Source organism: Paroedura picta, chromosome 10 (genome assembly GCF_049243985.1).
Source record: "Paroedura picta isolate Pp20150507F chromosome 10, Ppicta_v3.0, whole genome shotgun sequence".
Classification (NCBI taxonomy): Eukaryota; Metazoa; Chordata; class Lepidosauria; order Squamata; family Gekkonidae; genus Paroedura; species Paroedura picta.
In genome coordinates, this window is record NC_135378.1 from 54,900,439 (window position 1) to 54,919,752 (window position 19,314).

General features: G+C 41.9%; 1 protein-coding gene and 1 long non-coding RNA gene across 2 annotated transcripts; both read right to left on the bottom strand.

Annotated features, from left to right (window-relative positions):
• Positions 1 to 2,870: 2,870 nt before the first annotated feature.
• On the bottom strand, positions 2,871 to 8,942 carry SCOC (short coiled-coil protein). The gene is made up of 4 exons (XM_077300244.1): positions 8,810 to 8,942; positions 7,563 to 7,634; positions 7,391 to 7,474; positions 2,871 to 6,814 (listed from the first exon to the last, which is right to left on the bottom strand). Exons 2-4 carry the CDS (start codon positions 7,582 to 7,584, stop codon positions 6,672 to 6,674), a joined length of 249 nt encoding a protein of 82 aa, XP_077156359.1. The 5' UTR covers positions 7,585 to 7,634; positions 8,810 to 8,942; the 3' UTR covers positions 2,871 to 6,671.
• Positions 8,943 to 16,041: 7,099 nt separating this feature from the next.
• Positions 16,042 to 17,965, bottom strand: LOC143819102 (uncharacterized). Its single transcript, XR_013224788.1, has 3 exons — positions 17,757 to 17,965; positions 17,523 to 17,629; positions 16,042 to 16,766 (listed from the first exon to the last, which is right to left on the bottom strand). It is a non-coding gene; the product is annotated as an uncharacterized LOC143819102 (long non-coding RNA).
• Between the last annotated feature and the right edge of the window lie 1,349 nt (positions 17,966 to 19,314).

The following is a 19,314-nucleotide window of genomic DNA, read 5'->3' on the forward strand; positions in this document are numbered from 1 at the left end:
GAAAAACCTGAATGCTTTAAAATACCCAACAAATTTTGGGAGGGTTGGGCCTTCACTTAATCAATACTTGTACCTTCAAGAAATTGATGTCTTCAGATCTCAGGGGTCATTGTATGGGCTGCTTGGCAACCACAACAATATTGCCAGCCTTGAAACCTTGGTTCTTGCTGTGAAGGAGGCTGGTAAAGGATGCTGGTATTGTGACTAGCTGCAAAGCAGAACTCTTAACTTTTTCTACTCCTGTTTGGGCTTGATCCATTTCCTCGCAGGGCTCTGTAGGTACTAATTTGTCAGTGATTCCTGGCCCCCAAGAAATTCTCCTGGCCTTGGCCAGGGCCTTTGTGGCCCTGGTGGAATGGGCTTCCAGAAGAGCTCAAGGCCCTGAAGGAACTCTCACAGTTCCACAGGGTCTGCAAAACAGCTCTTCTGCCAGGTCTTTGGTTGAGGCTGGGGCGTGAGAGATCTAAGGGCCCCCTCCTCATATTAGAACAATAAGGCACCCCTGGAAATCTATGCCTTGAGGCATTGAGAGAGCAGAGGTGGTCAAGGGGGAGGTAGATACAGGATTAGTTGATTTTTTTCACTGTGAGAACTTGTTATCTTGTTTAATGTTAATGTTTTTAATGTTTTTAATTGATGTAGGATTTTATTCTGTAACCTGCCACAAAATGTTTTATGAAAGCAGTGGGTAATAAATCTAATAAATAATAAATAAATTAAAAAAACAAAACCCTAGACTATACTGGAGAATAAACTCTTCTGAAAACTCTTAGGCATCAACTCTAAAAGCAAAAATATCACCAACTCCTAGCAGGCTGGTCATACCTGGTATTCTTTTCAATCATCCCTGCAGCTTTTCTTATAGACACTGCTTTCAGAAATAGTGAATATTCTTATGTAAAAGGAAATGCTCTGTTGGATCCAGCCCCATAAGTGTGCACTTCAAGTTTGTTACCAAGACTGTGTAGCAATTTAGGTAGCACTATGTAATAATACTACATATTAACAGTAAAATGATTTCTATTTTAAACTTCCTCTGCTTGTCTCTTCAACAGAGAACCTGAGGTGATTTACCGCAGTTGTTCATTCATTTAAAAAATTCTATCTTCCCTCAACTACTACTGTGTAGATTTGTTTCACAGCTGTCCAGGATTAGTGCTTTGCCCTAGAAGGTTCATCACAGCCATTTAACCATTTTGCCAGAGAAAATGGCAAGCAGGTATTACTATTAGAATACTTCTTGCATGACACTCATATGCAGGTCATATAAGACTTCTAATTTAAGAACAACTTAAATATAAGAAATAATGGCAGCCAATGTAAATTTCTTTGAATGGGCATAATAAGCAGCCTATTGCATGTTGAACAATAGTAATTTCCTGTTTGTTTTCAAGAGAGGCTATGTATAAACCCTGCTGTAATAGTACTTACGGTTACTGGCAAAAGACATAAAAAATTTCCACGCTAGATAAAGCTGGAAGTCCATTTTACTATTTACTGACCGTGTTTCTTGGCCACAACAAATAGAGCTGCAGCAACAGGCTACTTACTTGTAGAAATAATAAAGCAGACTATATCACACTTTGTCAAGTTTTAGATAATCACATTTAATGGTCTTAAATATTTAAAAGCATGGGAACAACCCATTATATCTCCAAGACAGCATTTTCTGCATATAGTCACATAAGTACCTATGGAACTGAAGTGCTAATCCTTTAATTCCTACCCTAGACTTCCAGCAGTTACTCTGTAGAACAGTAAACCATGGCTCTAGCAAAGACTCTTTTCATGCAACACTAATTAGCCCTGTCTGTATTTGCAAATGAGTTCATAAACCAGACCTACTGAAGTTGTTGGATTCATAACCAAGACAGAGAAGGAATAGAGGAAATGTCTGATCTAGGAAACCCTAGAAGCTGCTCCATTTCCCCAAGAAAAGCAAATTGGAGACTGGCCAATAGTTAGCTTTGGCCAATTCTGTATCTGTCCCAGGTTCAATGTGATTAGGAAGGGGTGCCCCTATTTCCCTGCAACGTAGTACTTTATTTGACTATCTCCTCGGATTTCCTAGCTCTTCTCCAATTTTCAAACCTCCTTTACTGCAAAATTTTGGGAAAGAGTGCAGTAAATCCTGGAAGACGTGTGGATTGGGGGAAAGTTTCCCTGAAATTGTCTCTGATGGCTGTTTCCTCCTATTACCACTTGGGGGCTTTTTTAAAAAAATGGCAAATTAATATTTCTGTAAATTTAATAATGTGTGTAACTGGCAACTGAATCTTATGTATACAGCATTTTTAAGAGGGGAGGGGAGATAGCTGTAGCTGGAAGACCACAGTGAAAAAACTTCAGGCCAGTCCTCTATATGGATAATGTAACATACTCCCTCTTCTCGCAAGCCAAAGCCCTTTGGGCTGACTTCATAAGTATTTAGACAAGGCTTTCTTAACCAGATTTTGCACAGCTGCAATCAGGCTCTTTCAAGCTATTCCATCTGCCGTTTTTATTTTTCTCACTGTAGTCAGGCCTGTGGGAAAAGGCATGATGGAGAGGCTGTTACTGAAACCTCCAGCAGGCATTTATTATCCTCAGGAACTGTGGGGGGAGGCAAAGAAGGGAGGTCAATGTCCTTGCCTGCTTATTTTGTACTGCAGCTCTGTAGCTATTTAGATGTGTGGTGGTGATGACAGTGGCACGCTTTTTTGCCTTTCCTCCTTCACTCTTCAGAGGCCAGGATGTCTTCTCAGAGTACAAGATAGCCCAGATGCAGCCTCATACAACACTACGATCTACTAAGAAAGATTTGCTTCGAGTCCATTGTTCAATACAAATTACAAATGGGTAAAGTCCATTAAAGATGCTAATAGACCAAATAAGATAAACTTAAAAGCTTTTATTTAATGTAAGTTCTGGAATACAGCACAATTGGTAGTTGAACAAAAAGGCCACAAGAGTGGGTTTCAAGGATCCTTTTACAACATAACTATATCTAGTATACTAAAGTTCAGTAGTACATTAACAAGCTACATAGTCATACCTAGATGGCATGTCCCCACACTGACAGTTTCCTGATTTAGTGTTGAACTGGTAGTAGGGGGACACAGTTCCCTCCCAAAAAGTAGGCCCATCAAAAACGTTTGGATTGTTCCATAAACATTGCCCCTTGTTAATGGGTATCTGCCACTAGAACTAGTACAGGTTAATGATGGCCCAAATAACTCATCTTTATTTGGAACAGGATAGGTCTGCTCCAGCTTTCATAAAAAATGGGAGAGTATTCATCCTTTTTCAGAAAGTTCCTCTAAGCAAGTCCCCTATTTAGCCACTTGACTATGAATTGCTGTTCTGAGTTGGCTTCTCCCTCCAACAGCCACTCTCCTCCCCTTTCCCAAACTTCAAAAGGTAGGAAGGCAAGAACAGTAGGCTGGGAGAAAAGAGAGCTCCCTGTGTTGGTCCATTCCTCACTTTCTGCAACGAAGGCAAGCAGTGAACAACCCATCCCAGCTAAATTTAGACTTTATACCGCACTTTTTTCTCTTCAGTGGAAACCCAAAGCAGCTTACAACATTGCTCTCCACTTCTCCATTTTATCCTCATAACAAACCTGTGAGAAGGTTAGAATGAGTGCATGTGGTTCACCTGAGGTCACCCATCAAGTTCCTGTGGCAGAATAGAGAACTGAACTCAGGCTTTCCATGTCCTAATCTAATACTCTCACCAGGCCATGCTGGCTCTCAAAATGCAGAGGTTCATTGACAGTGGAGTCTGCAAGTAAGCTCAGAAGGCTTTATTGAAAAGTGAGAAACCACAAACATAATTTAGAAAACTGCACTTGGCTGTACTTTTTCACACACCATCATTTAAGAAAGGAATAAAGTTGGCAGCAAGCTGCTATAACTAATACTGGAACTGGAAGTGTGATTTGGCCAGGCAAAGCTGATAGTGGCTCATCAATTTCTGAGCCACTTCTGTAATCTGTCCATCACTAAATGAATTTGCACTGGTTACTATATGGCCTATTGGTGGCAGGGATGCACCAATTAGTTCTCCATGTAATAGAAAGATGTTTGCAAACTGATGTAGCAAACCTGTGGGGAAGCATGCTCAGTGAGAATAGCAGAAATGTGTTAAGGTCATATCTATGCAGTATATACCTACAAAAAACTGCTGGGTATATTATGGGACGCTCATAGGAAATGGAGGTCAGGTATTTTGTGCCCTGGGCCAATGATTGACCTGAACTCAAAAGTAAGCCCTACAATCCTCTGCACTACGTTTTATGTATCTGAAGACTGTCTGAAGTTAAAACGGCCCTACCACTCAGTCACAGTGGCTGACCTCACACAATTCACCTTAAAAATGCTTTCCTAGACTATCTAGATTCCCAAGTTGTCAAAGGAAAACTTATACTCTTTAAAGACGAGATTGTTGTATCCAGTTTCTCGGGTCTCAAATGATAAGTTTTTTAAAACAAGTTATACAAGGATTTGATTACTTGTAGTACTGAAGGCCAGAATGTGAGGACACCACTAGCTTATGCTACATAAACCACTGAATACTGAAGGAGTAATACTGTTTTGTGACTGCTTGACTTTTGCTAGACATCTAAGCCTAAGAACAGGAAGTTGCCAACCTGCCCCCCAAAAGTGACCTACTGTTGAGGATGGATGTTAAATCCCACCCCTTAACTGAGAAGCAAGCAAGAAGTTGTAACAAAGGATTTCAGAACACAGTAAAAGGACAAGCTAGAAAAAAAATCATCTTGCATTGTCTGGCCATCTACCACCTTTCCCTAATCTTCCTACATTACGAAATGTCCATCAAGAACAAATATCTGTTTCAGAACTATAAAATGTAAGCATTGTCTATTTACAGACTCTGGGCTGCATATATGGATGCATGCAAATAACCAATGCCCTTGCTAGGCCCTTTACACTGGAATAGGCCAAGAGTCTGCTTAGTAGGAAGCCTGAGTTGACTGAGAAGCCATTATTGGATGGGGTCAAAACTATAACAATTCCTCTAGCAACTGCTTGTATTTTTAAAGGGAAAAACATGCTTTGTGCTTTGAAAATTCTAGCTGTATTCTGAATCTGAAAGGCAAATCAAATTTTCTACTGGCTAGAGATCACTAGTATTTGAAGTAAGTATGCAAGTAAAAAAATAATCTTTTGATCCAAGTGCTGGGTTCCCCTACATACCAGTGATGCCCTCCACATTACATATGACATTGCCCCAGGCACCAATCCTCAGGAATAGCTTTTCAGTGACATGAGGATATGGAAGCTTCCTGCTCCACAAGCTCCACTCATGGGTCATTGTAAAATCACCCATCTTTAATGAAAACTCAGCAAAATGCCTCCTATTTAAAACGTTACAACTGGCAAACAAATACTGAAGCATAACTAAATGTTGTATTAACAAGGAAAGACTAAAGGCCAGAGAATTCCTCCCTCAGAGACCAATACATAATTTCAGGCTTCTTTTCCAAAACCCAAAGTTTTGGATGCAGGCAAAGTTTTGGAAAAGTCTTCAGATTTCATTGCAAAAGATCATGTTATGTTACCAAATCATGGTTGCTTTTAAGATACTAGCTCAAAGAGCAAACTATTTGCCTCTTCCTACCAGTATGTGAAAAAGCATTGAGAAGTGTGTGTTCACACGTGTCATACAAAAGAGAAAACATGAGCCATACTGGATCAGAACCAAAGGCCCACCTAGTTCAGGATTCTGTTTACACAGTGGCCAACCAGCTACCTCTAGGAAGTTCACAAACAGGAAGACTGCAACAGGCTGATGGAGAACAGTTGGTTCTTATATGCCGCAAGCAGCTTACAGTCGTCTTCCCATTCCTCTCTGCACAACAGACACTCTGATATTACTGCTCGGTCAGAACAGCTTTATCAGTGCTGTGGTGAGCCCAAGGTCACCCAGCTGACTGCATGTGGGGGAGCGCAGTATCAAACCTGGCTCACCAGAGTAGAAGTCCGCACTCCTAACCACTATACCAAACTGGCTCTTATCCTGCCTGTGCTCCCCAGCAACTGATTTAAAGAGGCATATTATCTCTGGTACTGATGGAAGTAGGTGTCTATTATGATTAGTAGCCACTGGCAGACCAGGCATCCATGAATTTTCCATGTCCCTTTTAAAGCTTTCCAAGTTTTCAGCCATGACCACATCCTGTGGCAGCAAGTTCTATCATTTAATTATGCATTGCGTAAAGAAATATTTCCTTTTGTTCAAACTTGGTTTTGGAGCCAAGGGGAAGTCATGCAAATAGCCCATTCCAAACAAGAATTTTTCACATCACTTTACACAACACTTTTAGTTTGCTAGTGAATAGAACCATAGTAAAAATTGAGATATTTAAAGTCGTTGGCAGTGTATAATATGTTTGCTTAACACAAAAGCTGAGTTCAATTTCAAAAGCACTCATCTTCAAACTGTAAAATAAATATTCTCCTCTACACTATCTTTGCACATTGCCAAAAGCTAACACTACAGACTTGCACAATCCAGTTGTTTGTGATGATCTTAACTGTCTAGAACTGCCATTAACTCTTTCAATATTCAATAATGATACAAACTAAGGTATTAACTCATGTAGCTTATGCAATTCAAAACAAAACAAAAGCAGCAGCAATACAATGTTACATTTGGTTATCCATGCCCTACTTTCGTTTGCTTTTTGTATCAGTAGTTTGAAAAACACTAGAGGCAGACATAAGATTTTCTATATATTGTCCAAGAACTTGATTTTCTGACTTCAGTTTCAGATTTTCTTCTTTAACGGCATCAACTCTGGCAGACAGATCTGTATGGACAGAGAAGTTCACCAACCAGTGTTAAATTACTGTGTCTCCTGGGGTTTGTAACAGTGTCTCCCTGGTTTGCAACAAACTACCTCACTGCATCCATAACCACAGAACTACTTATGGATGCAGGAAATCCAACTCCAAATACATGTTTAGCGATGAAACTCGCCATCCTGCCTTCCAAGAATCCCACGTGAAACACCACAGGGCACAGGTGTGATCGGTTTACCAACCAAACCTAAGATCATACAATAGCACTCACACCAGTAATTGTTGTACTGAATAAAATGAAAACAGTCCTAATGTGCTTTTTATCTTCCTTAATTGTAGTGGGGCCTGCAGACAGGATTGCCAACAACCTGGAGGAAAATCCTGATGCCTCAAAGAGATTAGGTACTTCCAGGTTATTGCCAACCCAACCTGCAGACTGTCAATGAATTTGTAGGACTACAACCCACATTCATGCTTGAAGTTACCTTGCCTGCCTGGACATTCCCCAGGTTAAACAGAGTATAGGACTGCTATCTGTAACTGTGCTTGTAAATAAGTTACCCTTCTAAGTGAAAGCCACTAACCTTCAAGTGTATGTTGCAGTTCCAAAACCTGATTAATAAGTCGCGTCTTCTCTTCCAATTCCACTTGATTTTCAGCCTCAACAGCTGTTAAGAAACAGATAATCTTGAGAAGAGCTAAATATTGGCATGAATGAGTGAATGCACACAGAAAAAGGAGCAAAATGCCATCTACCATCCATATCTGCATTCATCATGGTTGAATGAACCTTCTCTTCTATTGAATCCTGTACTTCAGAGATGTGCTCTGTTTAAAGAGAGGATACACCATCAATAGTATGCATATTAACACCCAGATTTTCTAGATTAATATTTTGGATGAGTTACATCAGTCATCCAGACTCAAACATACAAGCCTAAACAACTTCATGGACCTTTGAAATACTGCAGGGAAATGCTTGTGGTTTTTGATCTAGCTGCAGGCCACTTTTAGCAACAGAGCCAAATTGAAAAATAAAACAACTTGCATTAAAGAAAGTAAAGGCAAAATATTCTACACTACCCTTCCCCCCCCAAACAGCAGCAGATTCAGACTGCATTACTGGCATCCGTAACCCCTTGACACTGTTCTCTTATAGCCCATAGTGAACGTTTTGCAGCACCTCTCATAAAGTGAAACATGTATTGAGCAAACACTAAATATTCTTTAATTCCAGTAATTTAACAAATTTTTATCCTATTAATCTGCTCACCAGGTTAATATCCAGAAGCAAGGATTCTAAAAGCAGAACACAGGTTAGGGTTAAAGTAAATCAGTTTGTCCCTACTGAAGCTTGTGACACATTAGTTCTAGAGGCTGTTCTGGTGTTCTGACAACAGTACTACCAAAGTGCCTACCAGCTGTGCCCTAGTGATACGGATCATGGTTTAGGTAGTCCCCTGGGAACCATTTTATACACCACTGTGAATTGCACAGTGGAAGAAGTGGGACAAAATACTGCTGTTCAATGTAATACTTTGCTTACCCCAAATTACTTACAAGTGCAATAACTTACTACTCTAAAGAGGAGTATCTCATGTTATCTGACAGGAAAGGGGGATTCTAGAAAGAATGCACAGTACGATAAGAATTAACGTCAGTGTCCATTGGGAATTGCATATACGTGGAAATATGTGCTGTTTCCTTCATTGACCATTCCCCATTATGTCAATATTTGGTTATCTTTGCTACTGGAAAGATGCCCATCTCTGAAGAGCTTTCCAGGCGCGTCTCCTGCTTCTCCAATGAGCAAGATTTTGCATCATCGCATCACACCCAAAATAAAGCCAAGTAAGAATCAACCCTCCCTCAGCACATGCTGGCGCTGGTGCTCTCCCCAAAGGCGGCGCTCCACCCCTAACTCCCCAGGCAAGAGGGGCTGGCGCCTTAGCATCCGCCCCCGCTTCCCTTTCCCCTTCACCACACGACAAGCACGCACTCACCTGCACAGGTTACTCCCGCACTTCAACCCTACCCTAGTCCACGGAAATTACTACGCCTGCGCAGTTTCCTTGCCCAGCCATCAGCGCACGCGCCTTGTGCCTTGGAAAACAACTGGTGTGACGAGCAAGCAAGGCTTAGGAGAGGCGGAGCCTGGAGACACCAATCGCGGCGGCGACGTGCTGGCCGCTCCGCGTGAAAGGGCCAATGAGAGAGGGGAGGGGGGTCATCAGCCGAGACTTCATAGCCATTCTCAGGCTTTGGGTTGGGCTCTTGGGTTTTGCCGGGATTACTTCCGCCGCGTAGGGAAGGAGAGCAGCGGCAGCTTCTGTCTTTGCCTCCCCGAAGCGCAGGCTGGTCAAGAGGCGGCCTAAAGCGGGCAGCCAAGCCCCGCATAGCTCCGTCTGGCCTGGCTGGCAGCTGCGAAAAGCTGTTCCGGGGGATGTTTCAAATGCGCCTCCCACCCGATACATCTGCGATACAGTTGCAATGCAACAACATGAGTCGTTCTCTTGCTCCGTACATGGGCATGGGAAAACGACGGCGACTGAAATTGCAGTAGGTCTCTGTGCCCACTTGCTTGAGAGTAAGTCCCGTTCAACTCAGTAGTAGCATTTGCGAGGAGCGACATTGCAGGGAGCGACGCTTTGCCTTGGGGGGGGGGGGACACAAAGCCTGACGACCCGGATGTTAGGGGTCGGGGAGAGAAACCTTTTTATTTCCTTCCACCTTACGAGATTTGGAACTTTGTGACTATGAGGGTGGAAGGTCTGTGCCTTTGAACAAGTTAGCATCGCTTTATTCCATTTTCCTGTGTGCTGTGGAGTGGCATAGGGGAGGGCAAGAGGCCTGAAACTGTTCCTTAACGCTACTTATTAGTGAGCTAGATTCAGGGTATCACAATACTTTTTACAAGAGTTTTTCCTGGAAGAAAAGTCAACAGAACCACTTCAAACCAGGCAAGGAAATCTTTTAAACTTTGGCTATCAGTGCAAATAGCATAATAAACCCACACCATGAGCAATGTATTTTAATAATATGAAATGTGGCTTAAAGCAATATAGTGCTCCTATAAATAACCATATTTCAAAAAGATGCCTTTAGGCATTACAGGATTTCCTATAGATGATATTCAGAATTTCAACACAACCTCCACTAAAAGGCAATTATAATGCAAGGCTACCTTCTTACATGGTCCAGACACTCCCAGACCCATATACTCATTTCCACACTGTAAAACAAAATCAATAGCAGCTCCCATAGTCAGATATATGGCTGGATCTGACTCAGTTCTCCTTATCATAGTATCCATCCTACATCTGTCCATTCAGGTCCCATGATCTCTAGCATAACATTTTTGTGCTGGTACAAAATGCAACTGCCAGGGTCCTCACTGGTACATCTTGGAAGGCCCACATTCAGTCTGTACTGAAGCAGCAGCTTTGGCTGCCAGTTGTAGCCCGGATCAGATGCAAGGGTCTGGTATTAACCCTTAAGGCCATCTGTGGCTTGGGCCCTGCCTATCTGAAGGACCGCCTGCCTGCCTATGCCCCTCACAGGGTTCTCCGCTGTGTGGGTGCAAATCTACGTGCGGTCTCTGGCCCCAGAGAAGCACACCTGGCCTCGACCTGGGCCAAGGCCTTTTCAGGCCTGGCCCTGACCTGGTGGAACAAGCTCCCAGAAGAGCTGAGAGCCCTGACAAAATTGTCTCAGTTCCCCAGGGCCTGCAAAATGGAGCTCTTACACCAGGTCTTTGGGTGAGGCTGAGTTCTCCAGCGTCAATTGGGCCCCTCCTCTTCTGGCCAGCACTATTACACTCTGCGTATCTTGTACCTGTGGTGGCTTGATTGTGAATTGAGGAAGATTTGGGGATTATGCTGCCTCTTAGGGGGGTTATGGGTTTTATGGGGATTTTATGATTTTTTAGCATAAGGGATGTGATTTATTTTATTGAAGTTTGTTTTTGTTTTGCATAACTTGCCACAAGTCCCCAGAGAGTGGTGGGATAAAAATCTAATAAACAAACAAATACAATTTTTGGTGATAAAGGCAAATCCTCATTCCTTTTTCAGCAACTGAAATACAGCCCATGGATTGCAATCCTAGGAACATTTTCCTGGGAGTAAGACCCATTGAACAGACCACCTGAGTAGAATTCTAAGTAGACCTGCATGGGATTGCTCTCACAATTTCCCAAGTATCACCATATCTAGAGATACAGTGTAGTGGTTAGGAGTGTGGACTTCTAATCTGGCGAGCCGGGTTCGATTCTGCACTCCCCCACATGCAGCCAGCTGGGTGACCTTGGGCTCGCCACAGCATTGATAAAGCTGTTCTTACTGAACAGTAATATCAGGGCTCTCTCAGCCTCACCTACCTCACAGGGTGTCTGTTGTGGGGAGCATCTTTAAATATATGTCAGAGATATGAGTTAAAAACAAACAGAGAATCACTTCTTTTTTTGAAAGCACAAATAAAAATTACAAAGTCTTGCAGCATCTTAAATACTGATACATTTGTATAAGGCAGAGTCCACTTTGTCAGATTATAAAGTGTTACATTCAGCTGGCAAAGGGGAGAAGTGTTGAGGGAGAAGTGTTTGCTTCTATCAGATTTGAATAGGCATGGGTTAGCTCACCACAAACATACAAACATCTGTTCTTCTCAGATTTATCATTGAGACTCACCTTCCTTTAACAATTCATTAGGAGTTGTCCACATCTGTTCTGAGTGGATCATTCTGCTCTAGTGACTGGATTGTGTGTTCTTTTGTGCTCTGCAATGTAATGGCACCCCTGTATGCTGGGAAAATGGGAATCCTTGGACTAATTCTCCTCCTGTGGCTATGTTCTCTGCCGGCTAAGTTAATGAAACTGAAGAAATGTCCTCTGGCTCACAAAAATTCATTCTACAATACACCTGCAGTGCTTACTTACATGGCTATGCCTCTGAAATTGTACAATGCGCCTTTTTTTCTTTTGTAGATGGAGGTAGGAGAAATATTTGTTGAAAATATACTGAGAAGGATAGGGAAAGTATAGCATGAGAGAGACCTCTACTGTCTAAATAAGGTAAGCATAAGGAGTAAAAATGTCCAGTTGCACCTATAATGTGAAGGTGTTTGAGGCCTCAATGAAACTATACACCTTTCAGCAGCACCGTAGTCTTAAACAGAGGCAGGCTATACCTGTGCTGTGTTGTGCCTACAGAGAGTGACCCACATTGCAGAATAGGCATCATAGATCCAGCCTCCCTTCCTCAGTGCCCATTGATTTTGATGGACTTGGGTGTGCTTAGGTCTTATAATAACAGGCTGTTAAACATGCCACATTTATTCATCACATGTCCCAGTAGCATGAGGACCATATAAATATTTCGGTTAGTGTACCTATGAAAGCAGGATTCCTTCCAGGAATGGTGGAAATCTAACAGCATGCTGCATGTAATCTGGAGAAGGGTAGGTATGGTAATGTATTCTAGCAAAATGAAACAGAAGTCCACTGGTGCCTTAAAATGTTAGACTGAAACGTGCCCATGGGCTTGTTTTCTACAATGTAATTTGGGCCAATTTCAACCACTGGGGATGTTGGTATGGTTTAAGGCAGGGGTAGTCAACCTGTGATCCTCCAGATGTTTGCTGACAGGGGTTAATGGGAATTGTAGTCCATGAACATCTGGAGGACCACAGGTTGACTACCCCTGCTTTAAGGGAATCTTCCCATGCGCATATATCCCTGGCCTCAGAGCCCATAGCACTGGCTCGACAGAGAAGGAATGGAAGGGGGGAAAAGAAAGCAGGTGCCCTTATCTTTGCAGGAGTCATGGGAGGGACCATTTTGGAACGAGCTGACTGAACCAAGTCCCTCCAGAGGTAGTCACCTACCTGTGACTTGAAGTGATTCATTAGACTTCGTTGGGAGTGGCTTATACTGATGGGAGAATGTGGCCACTCTACTACAAGTCTCCTGTGAAAGGCATTCAGCTGATGGAAACTATATTGTCCACTACATTACTTAAGAAGTATTGCATTGATGGATAAAGAATAAACTTTTTTTTAAGAACCCAATTCAACAATTTTTAATAAAAATGAAAAAATAACTTGGGATATTATGAGATTTTTAGTTGATCCTCACCTTATCTGTCATATAATTAGAGCTGCTGCAAGCTGTTTGTGTTCAAAAAAGGCCCCTTTAAACCCATATAATCCTTTTAAATCCATACAAGCAAGCTTTGGGTGTTGTAGCTATGACATTGGAACTTGTCAGGGACACTCTGATTGGCTAGTGGAGTGTTGTTAGAATGGAGAAGGCGCTATCTCTCCCTATGAAATGACCTGTTCTCTGAGCTTTTAAGCAACCTAGAGATCATTTCAGGTTACAAGTTCTATAACATTGTAACATTTCCTATGTTTCCTGTTAATTTAATTGTATGCTCAGAAAAAAAGTACAGCTGTTTTGCTGGGAAGGGGAGTGGTAGCTAACAAATATACACAATATGAGGAGAATGTTTTTACTCCCACCCCACACTACGTAGGTGGCTGTTGCATGTGTTTGGTCCTTTGGGATTCTGAACCCCTTTCTGCAGAGATTTCTGTGTTTTGCAGCTAAAAGTACACGTTGCATCTCTCCTTTGCATTGAACCGTTAGAGGCTTGTATTGGGAAAGGGCTGCGGACCAGTGTGATATTGTGGCTAGGGTATGGGACTAGGATCTGGGAGGTCAAGATTCACATGAAGCTTACTAGGTGGGTAAGCTGTTTCACAGGGTTGTATGAGGATGACATTGAGTAAGGAGATCCAGATATACAGGGTAAAAATGTAATTTTGATTTTGTGTGCGTGTTTTTTTTTTACCTTGTTGGTGGACTGTTTTGTTCACTGCCTTGAGATAAAGCAGAACACAAATATATTTCAAATAAAATAGCTCTTCTTGGCTGCTTGGTTTTTGTGCCTGTGAGAAATTATGGGAAGTGTCATAGACAAGTGTATTCAGGACTGATGTGGGGCAATCACTCTATTAGCTTGGTCCGCTGTTGGATGTGGGGAAAAGAGACATTTTGGCTTTGTGAAAGAGTTATAATCCGTGTCTGAGAGGAGAGATTTCTGAGGAGGAAAGGAGGTGGGAGCTGTTGAGGAGAAGGAGCATCCAGCATGGCCTAAGAAGGCTTCTCAAGAGAACTGCAGTCTCTGGGAGAAACAGGATGCAGAGCCAGGCAAACTGCAGAAAAACCTGAATGCATAAGACCTCAGAGAGACAGCAAAAGACTCTTAACACCTCTTTGCTTCCAACTTTTAATTCTGTTGCTATGTATTCCTTCTTCCTACACAAAACCCTGTTTACATTTTGTGTTCTAATTTTGAAGGGGAAACGGTGATTAGAAGGTCAGTGGAAGCCACTGGGCTGGAGGCAGTGCTACTTCCTCTCTCTTCCTCCCCTCCAATAACCAATCCAGGTCCCGTGTTTTCTTCCATCAAGTGGAGTTGATGGGAGGAACTGTTACATTAACTTGTGGTTTCTATTTAATCTGATGGGAGTGTATTAAAAAAAGGTTGCAAATTTTTCTCTCCTGTGAATGTTGACAGATTTAGAAAGCTGAAACTTGTGGGGATTGTTTTGGAGTGCACATATAGTGTGTGCGTGTGTGTGTGAGAGAGGGGTCAAGCTGTCGACTGTTTGTGGTGAATTGTGAGTAAGGGTAACAACCTGAACGTAATTGGGCGGATTTGTTTCAGGAGCCCTGTACTTTGAGCCTGTCAGTGAATAAAAGAAGTCTGTGTTGGACTGCATATGCCGGACTGATGAGGACCTCTGTCCAGTTTGCCCACCTCATTCTTCTTACCTAACAGCCACTTCTGAGGGCATTCTGCTAACCTATCCCTTAGCAATAGGGCTTGTTTTGGGAAGAAGGGGAGCACGAGGGACCTGGTTAACTGAGAGAAGTGGTAGGATTCCTTGGAAGAAATGTGGGATGGCATTGTAGCAGACAGAAAGAATGGACAAGGAGAGAGCAAGGAAGAAGGGGAAGGAAAAATTCTAGTGAGTAAAAGAAGTGAAGCATATTTCTTCCTTATTGCTTCTCTTTTGAGCAGGGGGTGCTAGTAGGGTTTGATTGATATTTTGAAATAAGGAGGTATTCTACAAGTGTCATGGTTTGTTTTCAAAGCTTGGCCACCCAATGCTTGATATCTCCAGCTTTGTCCCTTCTGCATGAGGCCTCATCTTTAAACCGCCCGTGGCGCCACGGGCGCCACGGACTATATAATTCGGTAAGGGGGGTAGAGGTGGGATTAGTCCGTGATGAGGAAGGGTCCGGATTGGACCCTTCCTCACGACAGACAATCGCGAAGCGCCTCTCGCCGCGTCAGGCCGCCGACCCAGGGAGCCCCCGGCAGTCGCGCGAAGTGCGGCTGCCGGGGGTTCCCTGCCTGGCGGGCTGACGCGGCGAGAGGCCCGAAGCGCCTCTCGCCGCATCAGCCCGCCGCCAACGAAACAAGCTCGCCGCCGACCAGCCCGCCGCCGACCAGCCCGCCGCAGCCCGCCGCAGACGACTAAGGTCAGGACCTAGCGCCCGCTGCATTCCCCTGCAGCGGGCTTGATTACTAGTTAACCATAATTTCAGAGCCTAAGCAAGAAAAGTAAGCAAGCTAATCTGGGACTGTATATGTGTGTCACATATGTCTGTGTTTTGTAGTACACTCAAACTGTAACATTGGGAAGCTTCTTCACTCAACAAAGCAACTCCTTCCCCTGAAAATCTAGTTTCCCAGTTAATTAGTTTACCGGAGAACAAAGGGATAAAGTTTTTGTAGATCAGGGCCCAGAAAATTGAGCTTAGCTCCACTTCATACAGTAGGTCCCAGAAAACAAAGCTGTTTCTATTCAAGTCTCTCTGAGTAAATAGTTAAAATCTGTGCATAGACACAAGCAACAAAAATTATCTCCATGTTTCTGGCCCCAGATACTACAGTATTTATCAAAAAGTTGCCCATCGAGAAATTGATATCTGCTCAGTGTTGCTTAAAGAACATTAAGAAAATTAATTCTGATGCTGGAAATACCAGATCATTATTCTCAGTAATGTTCTTCTATTCTTTTTTGTTTACAAAAACTGTTTTCAGATTATGTAATTAGATCATTTATTTGAGCTAAATGGATTTTCATATTACAGTGCACAAAGAGTGAGAGCTGATTTATAGACCAAGACACCAATGACCCTGAAATCAGAGCTTCCTTAGATGTAATGGAAAGCCAGAGCTAATCCATTTCTTTTCCTATTCTTCTTTTTTATTCTCTAAGGCATTTTGCCAGTCCAGGTATTCATGATATCATAACCCACATTATCTTCTACTTACAGGACTGGCAAGTTTTCGCTGTATAGATGTAATTATCCATACTTAAATACATTCCAAGTTCTAATTAAGATTTCCTAAAACTAGATGTCACTTTTTTCAATAGGAATTAATTTATTCAGTTCCACTAAAAAGAACATTTCATGTATAATACCAATGCTCTTACTAGAATGTGAGACACCATCAGTTGTAAATACTATTTCTGAACATGAATATATGCAATTATGCCCCAGTTACATAGACAGAAGCTCAGCATGATGTCCTTAACGTAAGAGGCAAACAGTAATAACCTGTCTCTTGGTAGGGGTGGCACTTTTAGAGCATTTATTACCAACACACTGATTTGCATCGGACAGTCTTCCATTGTGGATCTTTTGAACCAATAAGCAGTTACTCTTTGGCAAGGAAGTAGACACCACAGAAATCTGTTTCACTGAATGGCAGCATTATTCAGACTTCATATTCTTGAATGTAGAAAACAGGTAGAGTTTGTTTTGCTATGCTATTAAGACTGTAGTGTTTCCATATCCAAGACCGTTCAAATATCTTCCCTTCCAATGTGTTGCTTTTGTTAGAAGGTTCACACAACTTCATACCACAAGCAAAGGATTACTGTGGAATAATAGTGCTCAAATTACTAGTGGCACAGGAGGTCTCTGCTTCTGTACATGCTGTGGTGATCCCTTTAGCTACTGTTTTTAAAAGACAGATGGGGGAAAGGATGATTTGGCCAGGATTCATTAAGGACAACCACCCAGTATTGCATAATATGAGCATTGGACCCTATTCAGATTTTGGCTCCACGATCCCGCTATAAGTCCCATAAAATGCCCAGAGCCTTTTAGCTCCTATTTCACCTCAAAAGTCTGGCCTGAAGTCTTTTTGAATAAGCACAAGCTAATATAGACAAGTAGGACGGTTTGTAGTGAATACAATAAGAGAAAGAAAAAACCTATCCCAAGGCTACTATAAATGTTACTAAAATTATTACAGAATAAGTAAAGAGTTCTTCATTCTTGTTTATTCTCATATAGGGGAGCAGTTGGTATCACTAGCACCCCCATATTGAAGAGCCAAAGGCCGATATATATGCTTTATTATTCAATAGAGTTTGAATAATTTCATAATTTGGATATTCATGACATTTACATTCAAAGGACAACCATTGAGGAAAATTTCCATTTGAAAATGGGACATATATAGAAAGCATTCTGGTTGGATCCTGACATTTTTTGTCAGTTGTAACGCTGACCTGTATTTATTGACAGCAGCAGGGTGCTAGTGAGGTTTTTAATCTGACCACTACTGAACTGCCTGTATTACTGTAATATTCTTTGGTGTTCTTCACATCCCAAAACACTGCCTTACCATAGGTTCCAATAATGAATCGCAGTCATCCATGACAATCTCAAAGTCTTCACAAGCCTATCCATACAGTTTGCTTTGAGGATTCTGCAAAAGTATCACCGTAGTTGCTAGTGGGGAATAAAGGATCTATGTCTCCATGCACATTCAGACAACAGAGTGACAGCTTGTGTTGCTTAATATATTTTTAGACTTTGGATCTTATGTTTTTATAGCAATCCCTCCCTGTCCTCTTACCTGGATCGTCGGCCAAAGAAATGCTAGTAAAGCTGTCATCCTCCTGCTCCTGTGATCCTTCCATCTTGTTCAACCAGGTTTTATTTCAGAAGTGCATTAAACAGAAAGTAGCATATCTTATTTTCCTTTTGTTAAATCTTTAATGATTCCACTCACCCAGCAGAGGCCACCTGAGCCTTTTGCTACCTTTCCTGTTCTTGCTACCAACACGCTTCTTTTTCTCAGAGTGATCTTTTGAACCTTATTATTGCCTTCTGGAAACGGTCAAATCACAAAGTTAAAGAGTTACAACTGCTTGCACAGTTAGGCACTGACTAATAATATTATTTATGTTAAGGAAACAATAAGGAAAGGCCTGATTACACAGATTAAGGAATAGAGAAATAACTCAGTTACAGAATATGCCCTAAAGCTTGGGGTGCATGCAGCTATGTTATAAAATGAAGATTAGAAGTCTTGCTGCAAGCCTATGCATCTACTTTATGCTGTGACATTCGAATATCAGTACCATGATCTAAACAGAGTCAATGGGCTTAGAAAAGAGTAGCTGCTTTAGCACACTGATTTGGGAATGAGATATTTCTGAAGGAATACTTAGTTATGAGTATTATAGGTGTTCTAAAATGAGGAACTTAAGTCCCATGTTATTCTGAATGTCGGAAGATTTTTCTTTCCTTTTATTTTTGCTGTGCCTCTGCCACAGGATGTTACCACATGACAGTCTGGAACTGGTTCACGCATAGCTATCTATACTTATTTTCTCATCACTTGCCGCTGCAAGTTATACAAACACTTGTCTGCTCTAAATCACAAATAGTGAACAGCAATCAATGCTCACTGTTGCTGAACCCTTCAAATTGGTCCAGATGGTCTTGCAAATGTTTTGGTGTGCACATTGTCACATTGGTTTTCTGCAACTGTTCCTGTCCTGTTCGACTCTCCACCAGTTGCTTCCCTCGGTTTTGCTGGGAGAACAGGGACATCTCTCTGTCCCATGCACATGTCTCTAGTATTTCAGCTTTGCCCATTTTGCTTGCTTACCTCCCAATGCCATGCATGTTCTTGTTAATTGTGTGCCATGGAGAAGATTACAAATACATGGTGCATCCATGTGGGAACCATGTTTTGATTAATTGAATTCTGAGCATGCGCTAACACGATTAATGCTACTGAATGATGGATGAGTTCAGAAGCTACAAATGGTACAGAATGCTGGAGACAGAATATTGACTGGAATGGGTTCTAGGGACCATATCTGCATTGTGCATGAGGTGGACTAGATAACCATGGAAGTCCCTTCCAACTCCATGATTCTGTGATATTGAAGGATAAATGGTTGACAAATGGTGATATACTGCATTTCTCACAGGGAGATTACAAAGTGAAGAGAAAACTTGATAGCTGAAGGATATCCCTGTCAATGGTTCCTTTAATCACAACTATTAAGGCAGATAAAAAGCATATCATTTTTGACCAAGCTAAGACTGTTTTTGAAATACATATATACTAATGACACACACTTTGTTGAAATTTGAGACAGAAGAATCTGTGAAAGAAT

Bases quoted from the DNA above. Each gene is read 5' to 3' on its own strand.
- SCOC (XM_077300244.1), bottom strand. From the start codon at position 7,584: ATGATGAATGCAGATATGGATG. The intron at 7,475-7,562 runs GTAGATGGCATT...GTTTCTTAACAG, and splicing joins GATGAATGCAGATATGGATG to CTGTTGAGGCTGAAAATCAA. The intron at 6,815-7,390 runs GTTAGTGGCTTT...CTGTCCATACAG, and splicing joins ACTGCAACATACACTTGAAG to ATCTGTCTGCCAGAGTTGAT.